A 16,094-nucleotide genomic window follows, 5' to 3' on the forward strand; every position below is an offset into this window, starting at 1 on the left:
TTTTTTTAAATGTTTTAGAAAGGATCAAGTGACACTGAAAATGTGCCACAGGAATCACAGGAATAAATTACTTTTTAAAATATATGAAAATGGAAAACAGTTCATTTAAATTACTGTGTTTTCTTTATTTCTATCAAATAAATCTAGCCTTGGTGAGCACAAGAGACTTCTTTCAAAAACATGAAATGTAAAAAAACAAATAGTTGTAAACACTTAATTACAACTAAGAAACACTTATTTAATGTGACATTACATAAAATGATTGACAGACAGAGAGCATTTCAGAAGAAATAAGCATGTACTTTTTTATACAATCTTGTTTTTAGGCTTAATCCCTCTGGTTTGATCGCTCAATATTATGTTTCCTTATAGAATGCTGGGAAGACGTGATGAGGAGACAACAGAGCCCATGATTGATGTAAAATATTCTCAGAGTGTGGATGAGCGCTCGGTGGTCGCTGTGCTGCAGAAGCTCTATCTGTGTGCTAGCGTGGAGTTCCTGTTGGCTGTTGCCGACTTTTTTGTGCAAGCCCTGCCTACAAGTTCGCCTACACAGCAAGAGAAAACCAATCAGCTGCCGCTCAAATACGTCTCAGAACCCAAAATCCAGTGTGAACCTAAAGCAGGTGTGAATACTATCGCTGAAAAAATGACCTGTTGCATGAGTGTGAAGCCAGTATATTGTAGATTTACACTGTGAACAACTTTTTGTCATTGAGGGTCTCAGAACTATTTCAGTTAAACCTGTACTTGCAGTTGTAAAGGTTAAGTTTGTAATTTTTTTGCAGAACTGCAAAACTAATGTTTGTGTCTCACAGTTCTGGAAATAGGAAATGTCAGGGAATTTCAAGAGTGGGATTTCTAGGCCTCGAAAAGTCATAAAAATAGTTATAGTCAATAATATGCTATTTTTTTGTCATTTCTGAAGTATTTTGGCTAGAAATGCTCGAGTACAAAGTCTATAAATGAAAACAAAAATGTTTATCTGATCATCATAAACAACTGGGAAAATCATAGAAAATGATATAGAAATCATAGAAAATATATAATGTGTTTTAAAAAAATATTTTTGTTCTGTCATCAGCCCCAGCTCCGAGAACAAAACTGCGAGCAGTTGTGGTGGACCCAGAGGTTGTGTTTGTGGCTGATCTGATGAAGGCCGATGCTCCTGCGCTGGTAGCCTCATTCCAGTGTGATTTTAGCCTGCTGTCTGACGACACCGGCCAGGCCATGAAGGCCAGCGTCAAAAGCCTCAAAGTGCTCGCCTGCCCATTCATCAGGAAGGAGGGTGACAAAGCTGTGACCACTGTATGTTTATTGTTTCCTACTAATATGTTTCTGTTTTAACTCTAGTTTTACAACAGGAATAAAGTTGTATGTTTGTTTTCAATTGGTGCAGCGAAAATATATTGCATGTTATGAAACTGCACTTGTCTCTGTAATGATATGCAAACTATGAATTTGTGTTTACTGCAGGTGCTGAGACCGTGTTCTGTTGAACTTGAGACCAAAATGCCAGCCAATGCCCCATTAACTGGTTCTGTAACTGTAGAGGAGGTCATAGTAAAAGTGGGTGTTATCTGTTTGCCATATTGATATCTTGTGAAATAACTAGAGGAACATATACACTACCATTCAATAGTTCGGGGTCGGTAAAATTGTAATGTTTTTGACAGAACTCTTATGACTTATGCCCTCCAAGGCTGCATTTATTTATCAAATATACAGTAAAACAGTAATATTGTGAAATATTATTACAGTTTAAATAACTTTTTTTTCTAGTTTAATATATTTTTAAAATGTAATTTCGTCCTGTGATGGAAAAGCTGAACTTTCAGTATTATTATCTTTAGTGTCGCATGATCCTTCTGAAATCCATTTTTTATCAATGTTGAGACACAAATCTGCTGTTTAATAATTTTGTGGATTCTTTTAATGATTCTTTGATGATTAGAAGTTCAAAAGAATATAATTTCCAGTAGTTTAAGTAGATATCTTTTGTAACAATAGAAATGTCTTTACAGTCACATTTAACAAATTTAATGCACCTTTGTGAATAACAGTATTAATTTCTTAAAAAAAAAAATCGTACTGACCCCAAACTTTAAAACGCTTGTTTATTTGCTCCCTAAACTGTAAAAGACTTCACCTTTTTTGTGTGTGTGTGTGTACAAAGATGCTGTAACTCTATGTCAAGATTATGACATGTTCTTCTCTGTGGAAATGTATACAATATTATGCAAATATCTTATGTTTTCATTACATATCATTTGAGTATTTGCTTATCTGTGTTGAACTAACCTGCTTTTTCTCCATCTTGCTCTCTCAGATCTCTCCTATCATTCTTAACACTTTCATTACCATCACGGCGGCGATGGCTCCCAAACCTAAAGAAGAGCCGTCACAGCAGACGTCCGATGACCTGAACAGTCTCTGGTCTTTGATAAAAGTTGCTAATGCAAACTACTGGTTCCTTGGTGTGGACACAGCCTCCGAGGTCACCGAGAGCTTTAAGGATGTGGACAGCAGTAAGGACGGAGAGAGTTTTAGGATGAGCGTGAAGGTGGTGCAGGTCACGTTGGAGTCAGGCTTGGGCCATCGGACGGTTCCCTTGCTGCTTGCAGAATCATCGTTCACTGTTACTGCTCAGAACTGGTCGTCATTGCTCAGTGTCTCTGCAGATATGACACTGGAGGTGAATTACTTCAACGAGACTCATGCAGTATGGGAGCCACTGCTTGAGAGAGTGGACAATGGGAAACAGAGGTGGAAGCTCAAATTAGACGCAAGTAGAATTTTGCTTCTTTTTTCACTTCTGCGTATAAACATGAATTCACGTTCCCACCCTATCAAATATCTTGAAGGTTTTTGTGTTAGTGATTATTTGTGTGTTTCTGTGTGTAGATTAAGAATAACCCTGTTCGAGATAAAAGTCCATGTCCTGGGGAGGATTTTATTATGTTGCCAGACCCTCGCACAGCCATCACCATATGTTCCAAAGACACCATGAACATCACGGTGTCCAAGTGCTGCCTCTATGTCTTCAACAACCTGGCTAAGGTAAACAAAAAGTGACATTAAATTCCTTTATAATGTTTCAAAAGATATCACAAGATATTCATTTCAAAGAAATCTTTTTTTTTTTTTACTTTTCATTCATCCAACAATCCTATCATTGGTTTCAGCAAAAATATTAAGTAGCACAACTGTTTTCAACATTGATAATAATCAGAAATGTTTCATGAACACCAAATCGGCACATTAGAATGATTTCTGAAGGATTATGTGGCACTGAAGACTGAGGCAATGATGCTGAAAATTCAGCAGGAAATTTTTATTTTATATTAAAATAGAAAATAGTTATTTTAAAATGTATTCATATTTCACAATATTACAGTTTGTTTGTTAAATAAATGCAGCCTTGGTGAGAAAGATAAAAATTAAACTTGTTCATTTATTTCTCTCTTGTCAGGCATTCTCAGAGAGTACAGCCTCGACTTTTGACCATTCTCTCAAGGAGAAATCCTCGTTCACCATTCGCAATTCATTGGGCATTCCTCTCATTGTTCAGCACAGCGCTAACCTGCGTTTGGTTGGCTCATCCTCACTGGGAAAACTGCACGAATTGGCTGTGGATAAAAGTGTGGATTTGGACCATTCATCCTTTGAGCGTTCAGCACGACTGTCCGCGCTACAGCGGCAGGAAAGCTGCTTATTCAATCTCAGCGTAGGTCAGTAACATGGATAATATACACATCGTAAACGTAAACTATTCAAATGCCTTGGGTTGCGCCTTAAAACCTATTAAGCTGCTTACCTAGATAGTATTTTGGGGTATAATATGCACTTAAGAAGTTCAAGCATGTCTATGAAAAATGCTGTCTTGGTAGGTCACTCTCTCCTTTAATATTTGAACTGCAGTGTAATATTTTTTAGATCATGAATACCTGAATCCTAATCATAAACGTCCTCTGTGCAGTTCCCTCAGGTTATAGTGAGATTTCAAATATCCCGTTGGGTAAGCCTGGCCGCAGACTGTATAATGTCAGAGGACCCATGCAAATGGAAGCTGTGTCTGTGCTGCTTCAGATCGATGCCAGCGAGGGCAACAAGGTCATCACAGTACGGTCCCCCCTACAGGTTCGTCTGCTCACTTTACCTGCAGAGAGCGTCTGTCCTCCTGTCTCGAGAAAGAAATAATTATTCATGAAAAAGACCTTGTTAAAATCAGAGTGACATTAATATTTTAGTGTACGTTAACTGTGTGTTAATTATGTGTTAACAGATAAAGAACCATTTCTCAGTGCCTTTTGCCATTCTGAAGTACTCTTCTGAACTTGGAGTGATGGTGAATGTAGGGGTTGCTGAGCCTGAGAAGGAGTGTCATGTTCCCCTAGAAGCTTACAGGTATGGGCTAAGTGTAAGAGCCTACTATGTTTCAGTGCATTTTGAATTCACATGAGTTAAATATCATGAGTGCCAACTGTAAAGAAGATCTATGACTACATATCATGCATATTTACAATTAAGCAAATAAAAAGACCTAAAAAGGGTCCAAAACAACAAATTAAACAGTTCTGCGACACTATCAAAAAGTTAAAAATAGATTATATTACATATATAGAAAATTATATATGATCACAAACATTTAATTCTTTATATTTTTGTATTTTTTTAATCTTGCTTGACACCCCTGCAATATACTGTCAAATAAAATACCAGTGTACGTTTGTACTTTGTAATGTAACTTTTCTATATGTTCTCCATCAGGAGTCAGCTGTTCTTGCTGCCTGTTGGTCCTTTAGAAGATCAGTATCGCGCATCGTCCACATGCATCTCATGGAAGGAACAGGTGCATGTGAGCTCAGAGGTTCAAGCTGTGCTGCAGTGCCCTGCCATAGACAGCAGCTTCCTGCCACTGGTGGTGAACACACTGGCCGTGCCTGATGACCTCAGCCACATCGCCAGCCAAGGGGAAGGGGACTGGGACCCTGCTTATGTCATCCACCTGCACCCAGCTGTTACTGTCAAAAACCTGTTACCTTACTCAATACGCTACCTACTGGAGGTGCGGAATATTGCAGATTCAATACACAAATGCTAAAATCCATTTGACATACACTACCATTTAAAAGTTTGTGGTCAGTAAGATTTTTTTTTAATGTTAAAAAGTCTCTTATGCTCACCAAGACTGCATTTATTTGATGAAAAATAGTCTCACAACAGTAATATTGTGAAATATTATTACAATTCAAAATACCTTTTTCCTAATTTAATATATTTTCAAATTTAATTTATTCATGTGATTGCAAAGCTGAATTTTCAGCAGTTATTACTCCAGTCGTCAGTCACATGATTCTTCAGAAATCATTTGGTGTTCATGAAACATTTGCTATTATTATCAATGTTGAAAAAGGTTGTGCTGCTTAACATTTTTTTTTTGAAAACCATAATGCTTTTTTTTAAATAGAATAGAAAGCTCAAAAGAACAGCCTTCGTTTGAATTATAAATGTCTATTTTGCCACTCTTGATTAATTTAATTTGTCCTTGCTGAATAAAAATATAATTAGAAAATCGTACTGACCCCAAACATTTGTGTATGACATGTTCATATTAAAAAAACTGTATGATTTAACATCTATTTAATATTGGCCAACAGACATTTATTAAAACCTCATCACGTCTCTCATAGGGCTCTGCTGACTTCTATGAGCTTCAGGAGGGCAGTGCGGCGGATGTACTGAATTCGAATGTTGGCGGTGAAATAATGGAACTTGTTTTGCTCAAGTACCAAGGTCGCAACTGGAATGGGCGTATGAGGGTTAGCCGAGACATGCCTGAGTTCTTCTCCATCTGCTTCACCAGCGACACCACAGAGAAACTGGCCTTGGATGTGGGTGTGCATGTGTCTCGCGTGAACAGCAAAATGATCCTCTCTGTTTATAGTCCATACTGGATCATCAATAAGACGTCCCGCGTGCTACAGTATCGTGCCGAGGATACCTGTGTGAAACACCCATCCGACTTCAGAGACGTCATTCTTTTCTCCTTTAAAAAGAAGAATATCTTCAGCAAGAATAAGGTTGGATTGGACTCTTTTGCAGGGTTTGAACGATAAATCTGTACAGCTATTAGCCTAATCATGTATAAAAATGTGTTTGTGCTGTCATGTTTGGAAAACCATGATTTACCGGTAGATTTTAATACAAAATATTCAGATATTCCTTTCTAAATGTACATGCTGCTCTTCCTTTTAGGTGCAACTCTGTGTGTCTACCAGCTCCTGGTCTGATGGCTTCTCGCTGGACACCGTCGGCAGCTATGGATGTGTGCGCTGTCCAGACAAAGGCGGGGACTACTTGGTAAATAAGCGTGAAACCGTAGTTGCGATCATCTTTTATTCTCTTATTCTCTTGTGACATATATCCAAGTAAAACGGCTTCTCGAACAAGAAACAATGTAGAGCGGGACTTGATTTTGTCCATATGGAATTGATTGGATTGTTGTTGTTTTTTGGATCATTGTAGTTTGCTTTTGCTGTGATGTTATGTGAGTAACAGGTTGTCCCGCCCTCACGCCAGAGAGGGGCAGTTATTTTTATTAAAGATTACAAGGGCATGTAAATTTAAAAGAAAAAATATATATAATAAATCATTTATGATAAACACTGAAATATTACAGGAAAAATAAGAATTGTCCATTTTGATTTCATGGTGACTTACTATCATCAAAGAATTTTAATATTGCTCATTATTTTCATGTTATGGCTGGTTAGAGATGCCTGATATTAAAAATCTATACTATTTTCTATAACTAAAATCTTTTTAAGTGCTACTGTACATGTGAATTAAGACTCAACAACATTATAATGTATTTGATGTACCAGGTTGGGGTCAGCATCCAGATGAGCAGCTTTAATCTGACACGAATTGTTATCATGAGTCCCTTCTTCACGCTGGTTAATAAGTCTTCGTTTGAGCTTGAGGTTGGAGAGGTGCAAAATAACAACGGTTTCAGCAACAAGTGGCACTACATCTCCTCCACTGAGGTCAGAGATGAATTCATCTTTTATCAAAGGCAGCAGTATGCACTCGTTGTATTTGTGTTGACCGTACAATTGTGTGTTACAGTGTTTGCCTTTTTGGCCTGAGTCCAGCACAGGGAAGCTGTGTGTACGAGTTGTGGGATCTGAATCTATCTCCAAATCGTTCTTCTTCAACAAGCAGGACAACGGGACTCTGCTGCGCATGGATCAGGTGAACATGCTCTGGATGTAAACACGATGCTAAATATACTTTATTAAACCGTATTGAGCATCTAAATTATAATCTTCTTTTCCATCAGTATGGTGGCGTGATAGTGGATGTAAATATCTCAGACCACTCCACTGTCGTCAGCTTCACTGATTACTATGATGGAGCTGCACCTGCTTTGGTTGTGAACCACACGCCCACAGCCACTGTCAACTTCAGACAGAGGTATAACCGCTTTAATATTTTACTTCATATGACCGATTAATGAGAAGTCTGAATATGTCTGATGAGAAAGACCATGAAGATCTACGTATTAGTCTTCTGTGGAAATTAGGGTTGTCACAATACCCATGTTTCAGTAGTCAATAAGACCAATACTATAATTTCACAAATCTCATGAATTGAAATTGAAAATGCGGTTTTATTTAAATGTTGATATAAATATTAACTATAAATATATTAAATATTATAAATATTAACTATAAAATAAATATATTAAGAGCAAAAAATACATTTATAGTTTGTGGTTATACTAAAGCAAGGATCTATTAAATTGATCAAGAGTGAAGATATTTATATTGTTACAAAACAATGTTCTTTCTATTTATCGAAAAATCCTTAAGAAGCAGCTTGTGTGTTTTAAAATATTATTCAAATAAAAAACAGTTGTTATATTGTAATAATATTTTACAACATTACAGTTTTTACTGTATTTCTGATCAAAAATAGTTTGTATTGTGTGTGTATATACAGTGATAAATAATAATAAACTTAAAACAAACCAATCGCCAAGACCAAAAATTTGATTAAGAAGTGCCTTTCACATGTGAGCTGTATACAAGTGCTCCTTTTTTGACTGTGGCACCAAAAAAAACTGGTACTTTTTTTTACATTTTGTATTCTCTTATTGAGTGTTTTGGAGTGTTTAAATATGTTTCCTATCTCAAATCTGTGTCTGTGGCTCTGTACTTGTGCAGAGGATGTGAGGAGTCTTGGGCACTGAGACCAGGTGAAGCTCAGCATTTTGCATGGGACGATCCAGCAGGGGAGAGGAAGCTTTGCTGGAGCTGTCAAGACCACAGTGGAGAACTGGACCTTGTCAAGGTTAGAGAAGGAATCTGGGTCAGAGAATCTGCTGATCATCTTAATTTGCTGCTTATGTCATTCCCATTTCATTGTCTTTAGGACGAGTGTGGCCAGTTTTCTTACAGCAGCTTAGTTCAGACTCACTGGGTGTCTTTCCTGGACGGCCGCCAACGGGTGCTGATCTTCACCGAGGATGTCGGCATAGTCACAAAAGCACGGCAGGCAGAGGAGCTGGAGCAGTTCCAGCAGGAAGTCAACATCTCATTACAGAACCTGGGCCTGTCACTCATCAACAATGACATCAGGCAGGAGATTGCATACGTTGGCATCACCAGGTAAATAAACCCACACCCTGCATTCAGTGTTGTAACACTAATCATTTCAAATGCTTTTAAAAGGGGAACATAAATGGCACTTTACTGTCAATGTGGTTTTTTTTGATAATGATTGAATTGTGTTTTTAAGTTCTGGTGTGGTTTGGGAGATGAGACCAAAGAACCGCTGGAAGTCCTTTAACAACAAGAACATCGAACTGTTGGAGAAAGCCTATCAGAAACACATCAGCAGCAAGAGTGAACCAGTCTGGACTAAACTAGAAACTGGCCTAGAGGTAATAAAGGACTTTACCAGGAAAACTTTGATTAATAAGATTGTTTATGTTGTCAGACTTTATAGTATTCTTTATTAAAACAGGTCAACTTTGGGAGATTGCCCATGTTGATGAGACAGCCATTTTCCTGCCATATCAGGAGAAACTTCCTGCCTGGAATTCATGTTGAGTTGAAACAGTCGCCTCACCAGAGGAGTCTACGTGCACAGCTCTATTGGCTACAGGTAACACCCACACACAATGTACTTGTTGAATATCAAGCTTCCGTCGGTTTTGGCAGTGGTTCAGTTATGTTCACCATATATTTGTTCCAGGTGGATAATCAGCTGCCGGGAGCTATATTTCCTACTGTTTTTCATCCGGTTCCTCTTCCAAAATCTATTGTTCAAGACTCAGGTACAAACACCAGCTAACATATAAAGGCTGCATCTAAGCTAATAGAGTTCTGAGTGTACATTTGGAGTGAGTGGACATGAACACATATCCCCTCTCTCTTTAGAGCCGAAGCCATTCATTGATGTGAGCGTCATCACAAGGTTTAATGAGCACAGCCAAGTCATGCAGTTTAAGTAAGTGATGGGATATTGATTTACGTTTTTTACCCTTATTGTGTCACAGTCACACATGTACTAATTCAAATCAGTTAGCCACATTGCTTTCTTCTGTCTTGTGTGAAATTAGGGCTGGGCGATAAAATCCTAACGATAATTTTCGATATATATTTTTTCTCGATATAATGATAAAAAGAGATAAATGTTTACTATAAAATGTATGCACCAAAAGTAGGGATGCACGATATATCGGCCAGCATATCGGTATCGGCCGATATATGTTCATTTTTAATGTAATCGTTATCGGCCTGGTAAGAAAATGTGGCCGATATATTAAAACCGATAAATAATCTATTATTCTCTTCAGCTGAGATACTTGTTGAGAACTGTTTATGTTTTTGAATTTCATGAAATATGATTGAAATCTCTTCAAAAAATTAAAATCTGGTTCGGGACAACATGAGTAACGCAAATCTGTCATATCGACTATACAACACTATAATGAGAACATTATAGTTGTGTGCTTGGGACGTGGATTTAATTGTGAGACTTTTGTTTTTGTTATCAGGCTCTAAAAATTAGATAAAAATTTTGATTTAATTTTATCAGCCAATATATCGGTTATCGGCTTTCAAATATAAAGAATTATCGGTTATCGGTATCAGCCAAAATTTTCATATCGGTGCATCCCTAAAGCGTAACAAAAACTTTAGAAACGCGCCACACTGACCATTTATCTGCTCTGCTCAATCGGTCTCGATCACACAATAACTAAACATCATTGTGTGATCCTGTGTGAAGTGTTTGAAATCAGTGGAGAACACAAATGTCTGTGATTTAAACTAATTTAAAGCCAGATGAAGATGAAACGGCACTCACAAGCAGGAGAAAAACTGTGCAGCGATTCAGTCAGATGGCTTTTCAATCTACAAATCGCCATCATTTACCATGGATTTACTTTAGTAACACTAACTGCACTATTGTGTTGTGGTGGAAATGTGGGATATTCATATCAAATTGTATTTTATTAATGTAGACATATATTAAATATTTTAAAGGATTAATGGAATATAATAACTTTTTGTGATTAAGCAATAGCGTTTGTTCATTTTTATTAAATGTATTTAGGCTACTGTTTTTATACATATACCATAGAAACTATATAGTTACATTTTACCATGGTATTGGGGAGATGTATGCATGAAGCGATATATAAATGTAGCTAATTATTATAATTTGTATCATTATTATTATTAAAGAATCCTGATTTTTCTTGAAATTATAATAATATTTCACAATATTAGTGTTTTACTGTATTTTAAAATAAATGCATGCGGCCTTGGTGAGCATAAGAGACTCCTTTAAAAAACATAAAAATAAATAAAAAAAATTGACACTACATAATTACCTTAATCCCATGTGTTATTATTTCATAGTCTGACGTTATTGTTATTTTTATGTAGAAAGAATGAGTAGATCCAAACCTTTGACTGGCAGTGTTTGTTTTTCTGTAGGTACTTTATGGCATTAGTACAGGAGATGGCAGTGAAGATCGATCAGGGTTTCTTGGGGGCAATAATCAACCTGTTTACCCCAGCCATCGAGTCTCAGGATAGTAAAGAGAAGGTAACTACTGCACCTTCCTGCAGGTGTTCACATTCTATCACATAATTTTACCAGTAAAATGAATCCACAATGATCGCAGTGGTAAACATTTCCTCCATCATGACATTCTTCTGTGTTTGTTTCACTCATGTGTGGCTTTATGAAATGTGAATGAAGAGGGGGCTGGAGTTGTCAGTATGTGTTTCTCTGTGCTTCAGAATAAGCTGATAGAGAGGGATCTGGAGGCGCTGCAGGCTCAGCTGATGGAGAGCTCCATGACAGACACCTCGGGCCTGAGCTTCTTTGAGCATTTCCACATCTCCCCTATTAAAGTAATGAATCAGCACCACAGTCAAAACACAGCACATGATCTCTTCAAGGTCACTTGTCAACAACATTTTAAATAAGACCACCTCCCTAGTTTCAGTCTTCCACATGTTACAGCATGATTGGACAGTGACACACCACTGGTCAATAGTTTGGGGTCAATACAGTTTTTAATATTTTTAAAAGAAGACTCTTATGCTCACCAAGGTTGCATTTATTTATCAAATATACAGTAAAACAGCAATATTTTGAAATATTATTACTATTATTTTAATGTATTTTTGAATATAATGAATATAATGAAGTCTCCAGTGTCACATGATCCTTTAGAAATCATTCTAATATGCCAAATTTAGTGCTCTAGAAACATTTCGTATTATTGTCAATGTTGAAAGTAGTTGTTCTTAGTATTTTTTTGAAATTGAGATACATTTTTTCAGGACTCCTTAATAACTAGAAAGTTCAAAAGAACAGGATTTACTTGAAATAGACTTTTTAAATATCTTAACCTTCACTTTTAATGCATTCTTTCTGAATTTAAAAGGAATTTACTGACCCCAATCTTTTGATCAGTAGTGGAGTTTCATATACATTTTATTGAGCAAAACAAGATCCCCCAAAGTTTACCCAAGTTAATGATGTGCTTGTCTGTACTTTCATATGAAAGACTAAACTAAATCAACTGAATCAGTTGGTATACTTGTTGTATACCAGCATATGATTGATTTTATAATGAGAAATGATTGATAAATTTCCTTGATGGGCAGCTGCATCAAACAAGTCATGTAATTGTTTGTTGTTTATGTTTAATGTGTGTGTGTGTAGCTGCATCTGAGTTTGTCTCTGGGCTCCAGTGGAGATGATTCTGAGCAGAGTGATATGGTGGCCATCCAGTCCGTCAACCTCCTTCTCAAAAGCATTGGTGCCACACTCACTGATGTAGATGATCTGATTTTCAAGTAAGGTTTTCAGATGTGCATGCACTCTAATAGTGACTCATTTGCCTCTTTGAAAATACGATTCACTTAGGCATTGATTGACTTCTTTTTGTCTCGCTCTTTTTTTTTCAGACTGGCTTACTTTGAGGTGAAATATCAGTTCTACCGCCGAGAGAAACTGATGTGGGCGGTGATCAGACACTACACTGAACAAGTGGGTGATCTAAATACACTCATACAATGTCAGATGTTGTTACGTGAGCATAACACGCATCATTGTATCTAAGTCTTTTTCTCTCCTCATAGTTCTTGACGCAGATGTACGTGTTGGTTTTGGGTCTGGATGTTCTTGGAAACCCATTTGGCTTGATCCGAGGCTTATCAGAAGGAGTGGAGGCTTTCTTCTATGAGCCCATTCAGGTCTGACAAATGCTGTTCATTTACATGTTCATTCAGGCCTCATCATTAAATTCAGTACAAATGTGAGTGTGTTCTCTTTTAAATGACAGATATAAGTACAGATTTGAGGTATATTTATTTAAATCACCATTGCAGTGTCAGGATTACAAGGTTATCAAGCTATGATTTGTGTGGTCTGAGATTGGTTACATTTGTGCTATTTGTTTGTGTGTCTAGGGGGCTGTTCAAGGACCTGAGGAATTTGCAGAAGGTTTTGTTATCGGTGTTCGAAGTTTGCTTGGCCACACAGTGGGTAAGGTACTTTGCTTTTCTCTCTAAAGCCTATATATATACTCACTGAGGATCCTAACTGCACATTCTTGTTTTGTTTCTACATTATCTTCCTAGGGGGCGCAGCTGGCATGGTGTCCCGTATAACAGGCTCTGTAGGTAAAGGCCTGGCTGCCATCACTATGGACAAAGAGTATCAGCAGAAACGGAGGGAGGAAATGAACAGACCCACTAAGGACTTTGGAGAAAGTCTGGCTAAAGGAGGAAAGGGTTTCCTTAAGGTAGTGCACTTTCTGACTTCTATAAAAATATGTCCAAGAAAACATCCAAGCATTATCCTTTCTATTTTTCCATTATATAACAAAGTTCCATTGTGTATTGCATGAATTGACTTTTGGTATGTTCTCCTTCAGGGAGTGGTTGGTGGAGTAACAGGAATTGTGACAAAACCGGTGGAAGGTATGGCAGATGCATCACTTAAATGGATTCTATCTGCTTTTGTGTTCAGTTTAGGCAAAAAAAAAAAAAAAAAAAAAAAAAAAAATATATATATATATATATATAAAATAGGTAAACAGTAATAATTTATTGAAAATACACAAGTACATACAGTATATAATGGCAACCAATAGCAGAACCTGGGACAAGAATGTATAATATGTCATTTAATAATCTGTCATGGGTTTAGGTGCAAAGAAAGAGGGGGCGGCAGGCTTCTTCAAGGGCATTGGGAAAGGCCTGGTTGGAGTGGTGGCCAGACCTACAGGGGGCATCATAGACATGGCAAGCAGTACTTTTCAGGGCATTCAGAGGTGAGACACTCATCTTTTTGATCTATATACACACCATGTTAGTTGGTAAGATTTTTTTTTAAGAAATTAACTTATACAAGCATGCATTAAATTGATCTAAAGTCACAGTAAAGATATTTATAATGTCACAAAAGATTTCTATTTCAAATTCTTTCGAATTTCTATTCAATCAGATCATTTTTATTAATACAAAAGAAAATCTTATGGACCCCAAACAAATAAAATAGTTCTTATTTTCAAGTGAAGATGTTTATTAAGCAATATTTTGAACCCAAAAACTGATATGTAGTCAAAATAGGACCACAAGCGGTTTGAAGGGACCCACATTTACTCATTGCAGAGTGGAAGTCATGAGGCCTCTTCCCACCAATCTAAGTATAGCTTGGAAATCTTGTCTACTTCCTGCTATAGGACAGAGAGAATGTTTTGATGTATCATATTATGTAAGCGGAGATGTCATTGCACTCTAAATTAAAAAAATATTTACATTTATCTAATCAATCTTTTGGAAGGGAGGAAGATATTGATGATAAAATCCATTCTGAAAGGACAAGAAACATGTTTATAATTGTTTATAAATGTTTGTAATTGTGTCAGTGTCTTAATTTGTGTCTGTTTTGCATTTTGTTGTCTTGTTATTTATTTTTTTCCTTTTTTTGTTTTCCTGAGTGTCAACTAATTTTGTGACTTTTTTCTTTCATGTTTTTCATAAGTTAATTCCTGGATGTGTTTGTTCTTTTTAGTTCAGTGAGTATTTGGACACTCATGAGTGTATGTGTACAGATGTGCGTATGAAGGTCTGGATGACTGAAGCGTGAATGTATGTGTATTTATGCCCATGTTACCCAGAGAGATGACAGTGAACGATTCCTCTGCATTCACTCAGTCGAGTTTGCTTGTTTCCCGAGTCCAAACAAATTTGGCAGCATGAATGAATTTTTAATCTTACAGGGTGTGAATTGTTGAAAGGTAAGTATTGCATCTTGGGAAGCAAAGGATGTGAGCTGTAGCGCAGAGCATTCTGCCATAATCTACAGTTCAAGATTCCCCTTATAACTGGATTCATCAACATGTGCCTATTTTCCCATCATTGTAACATTTGCTTCTGATCTCCACACCCCTTTCACTGGTGCATTTTGGGGCCAGTGGAAAGTCTGATGAGCAGAACAGCACAGACAGGAGCAGAGATGGTATATAGAGGAGCGGAAGTACATATAAAAAAGTATACTCACTTGTAACTATATTTAAGGGAAGTGGTCCTTTAGATGAAAAAAAATGGACACGTTTGTTTATTGTCTCAATAATCAAACAGTTAAAGGGGTAGTTCACCCAGAAATAAAGATTCTGCCATCATTTACCCACCCTAATGTCATTATTTACCCACTTTCTCTTGCTGAACTCAAAGAAAGTTATTTTGAATTTTTTAGTACTATTTGTCAGTCCAGTGCTGTTTTGGACCCCATTGACTTTCATTATATGGACAAACATTTTTTGTATTCTATGGAAGATAACAGTAATGCAAGTTTGGAACGACATGAGGGTGAGGAAATGAGTTCCATTTTTGGGGTGAACTTTGGGTGACGTCCCTCTCACTCTCCGACTGCTCTGCTTGTCAGACCAAGTCCACTGCACGAGCTCACTGCACTGCTGATGCACTGGACTCTATGGTGTAACCACGCGCAATTGCAAAAGAAGCATTGTGATTTCAAAAGGGAGTTTATGACCAGGCTAACCAATCACATTTTTGACCCATTCCATTAATTCTGCCCTGAAAAGATGAGTTGGCAAATCTGTTGTGTTTTACGGTGTTCCCACCCCTGGCTTTTTCATGCCAAGCCTTTCCCGACAAGCTGGAACAGCGATGCCCCCCACCCCTCCAGTGATTCTCTTATACGCTTATACGTTCAATCATCCTTCCATTCGTTACGCTCTCCATAACGTAATCCGAACTGATCAACGCTAACTGTATGAACTAATCATGTTGCTTTTCCATGCTCGCACTGTAGAAGTAACCAAAGGTGAGAAAGGGCTTAAGGAATCAGACACTGCACGCAATAGCACAAAGAAACTTTGTAGGTTGACGCTTTTTAAACGACTCTTGAGATGCATTGCGTTAGTTCAAGGCTGTCCGGGCATGCTCAGATGAACTTTGAGTAGATTCTGTTCATTAAGAATGACTCACCCGTTGCCCGCATTATTACATGGATATAAAATCGCTAGA

At 37.3% G+C, this 16,094-nt stretch overlaps 1 protein-coding gene across 6 annotated transcripts in view; it reads left to right on the forward strand.

Annotated features, from left to right (window-relative positions):
• The window catches only part of vps13c (vacuolar protein sorting 13 homolog C), a 48,631-nt gene that overhangs the window by 28,992 nt on the left and 3,545 nt on the right, over positions 1-16,094 (forward strand). For all 6 annotated transcript variants that reach the window (XM_089129576.1, XM_089129579.1, XM_089129577.1 and 3 more), the window contains 29 exons: positions 373-626; positions 1,085-1,308; positions 1,477-1,569; positions 2,330-2,785; positions 2,905-3,060; positions 3,473-3,731; positions 3,980-4,140; positions 4,286-4,407; positions 4,771-5,068; positions 5,694-6,083; positions 6,259-6,363; positions 6,888-7,049; positions 7,132-7,257; positions 7,346-7,479; positions 8,232-8,358; positions 8,440-8,675; positions 8,806-8,950; positions 9,034-9,174; positions 9,265-9,346; positions 9,450-9,519; positions 11,016-11,127; positions 11,325-11,438; positions 12,259-12,392; positions 12,504-12,585; positions 12,678-12,791; positions 13,008-13,083; positions 13,179-13,342; positions 13,475-13,520; positions 13,750-13,873. In XM_089129576.1, the coding sequence (XP_088985702.1) occupies positions 373-626; positions 1,085-1,308; positions 1,477-1,569; positions 2,330-2,785; positions 2,905-3,060; positions 3,473-3,731; positions 3,980-4,140; positions 4,286-4,407; positions 4,771-5,068; positions 5,694-6,083; positions 6,259-6,363; positions 6,888-7,049; positions 7,132-7,257; positions 7,346-7,479; positions 8,232-8,358; positions 8,440-8,675; positions 8,806-8,950; positions 9,034-9,174; positions 9,265-9,346; positions 9,450-9,519; positions 11,016-11,127; positions 11,325-11,438; positions 12,259-12,392; positions 12,504-12,585; positions 12,678-12,791; positions 13,008-13,083; positions 13,179-13,342; positions 13,475-13,520; positions 13,750-13,873 (4,707 nt within the window). The remainder of the gene's footprint in view (positions 1-372; positions 627-1,084; positions 1,309-1,476; positions 1,570-2,329; positions 2,786-2,904; positions 3,061-3,472; positions 3,732-3,979; positions 4,141-4,285; positions 4,408-4,770; positions 5,069-5,693; positions 6,084-6,258; positions 6,364-6,887; positions 7,050-7,131; positions 7,258-7,345; positions 7,480-8,231; positions 8,359-8,439; positions 8,676-8,805; positions 8,951-9,033; positions 9,175-9,264; positions 9,347-9,449; positions 9,520-11,015; positions 11,128-11,324; positions 11,439-12,258; positions 12,393-12,503; positions 12,586-12,677; positions 12,792-13,007; positions 13,084-13,178; positions 13,343-13,474; positions 13,521-13,749; positions 13,874-16,094) is intronic.

This window comes from Pimephales promelas, chromosome 1, assembly GCF_988280905.1.
Source record: "Pimephales promelas chromosome 1, fPimPro1.hap1.1, whole genome shotgun sequence".
NCBI lineage: Eukaryota > Metazoa > Chordata > Actinopteri > Cypriniformes > Leuciscidae > Pimephales > Pimephales promelas.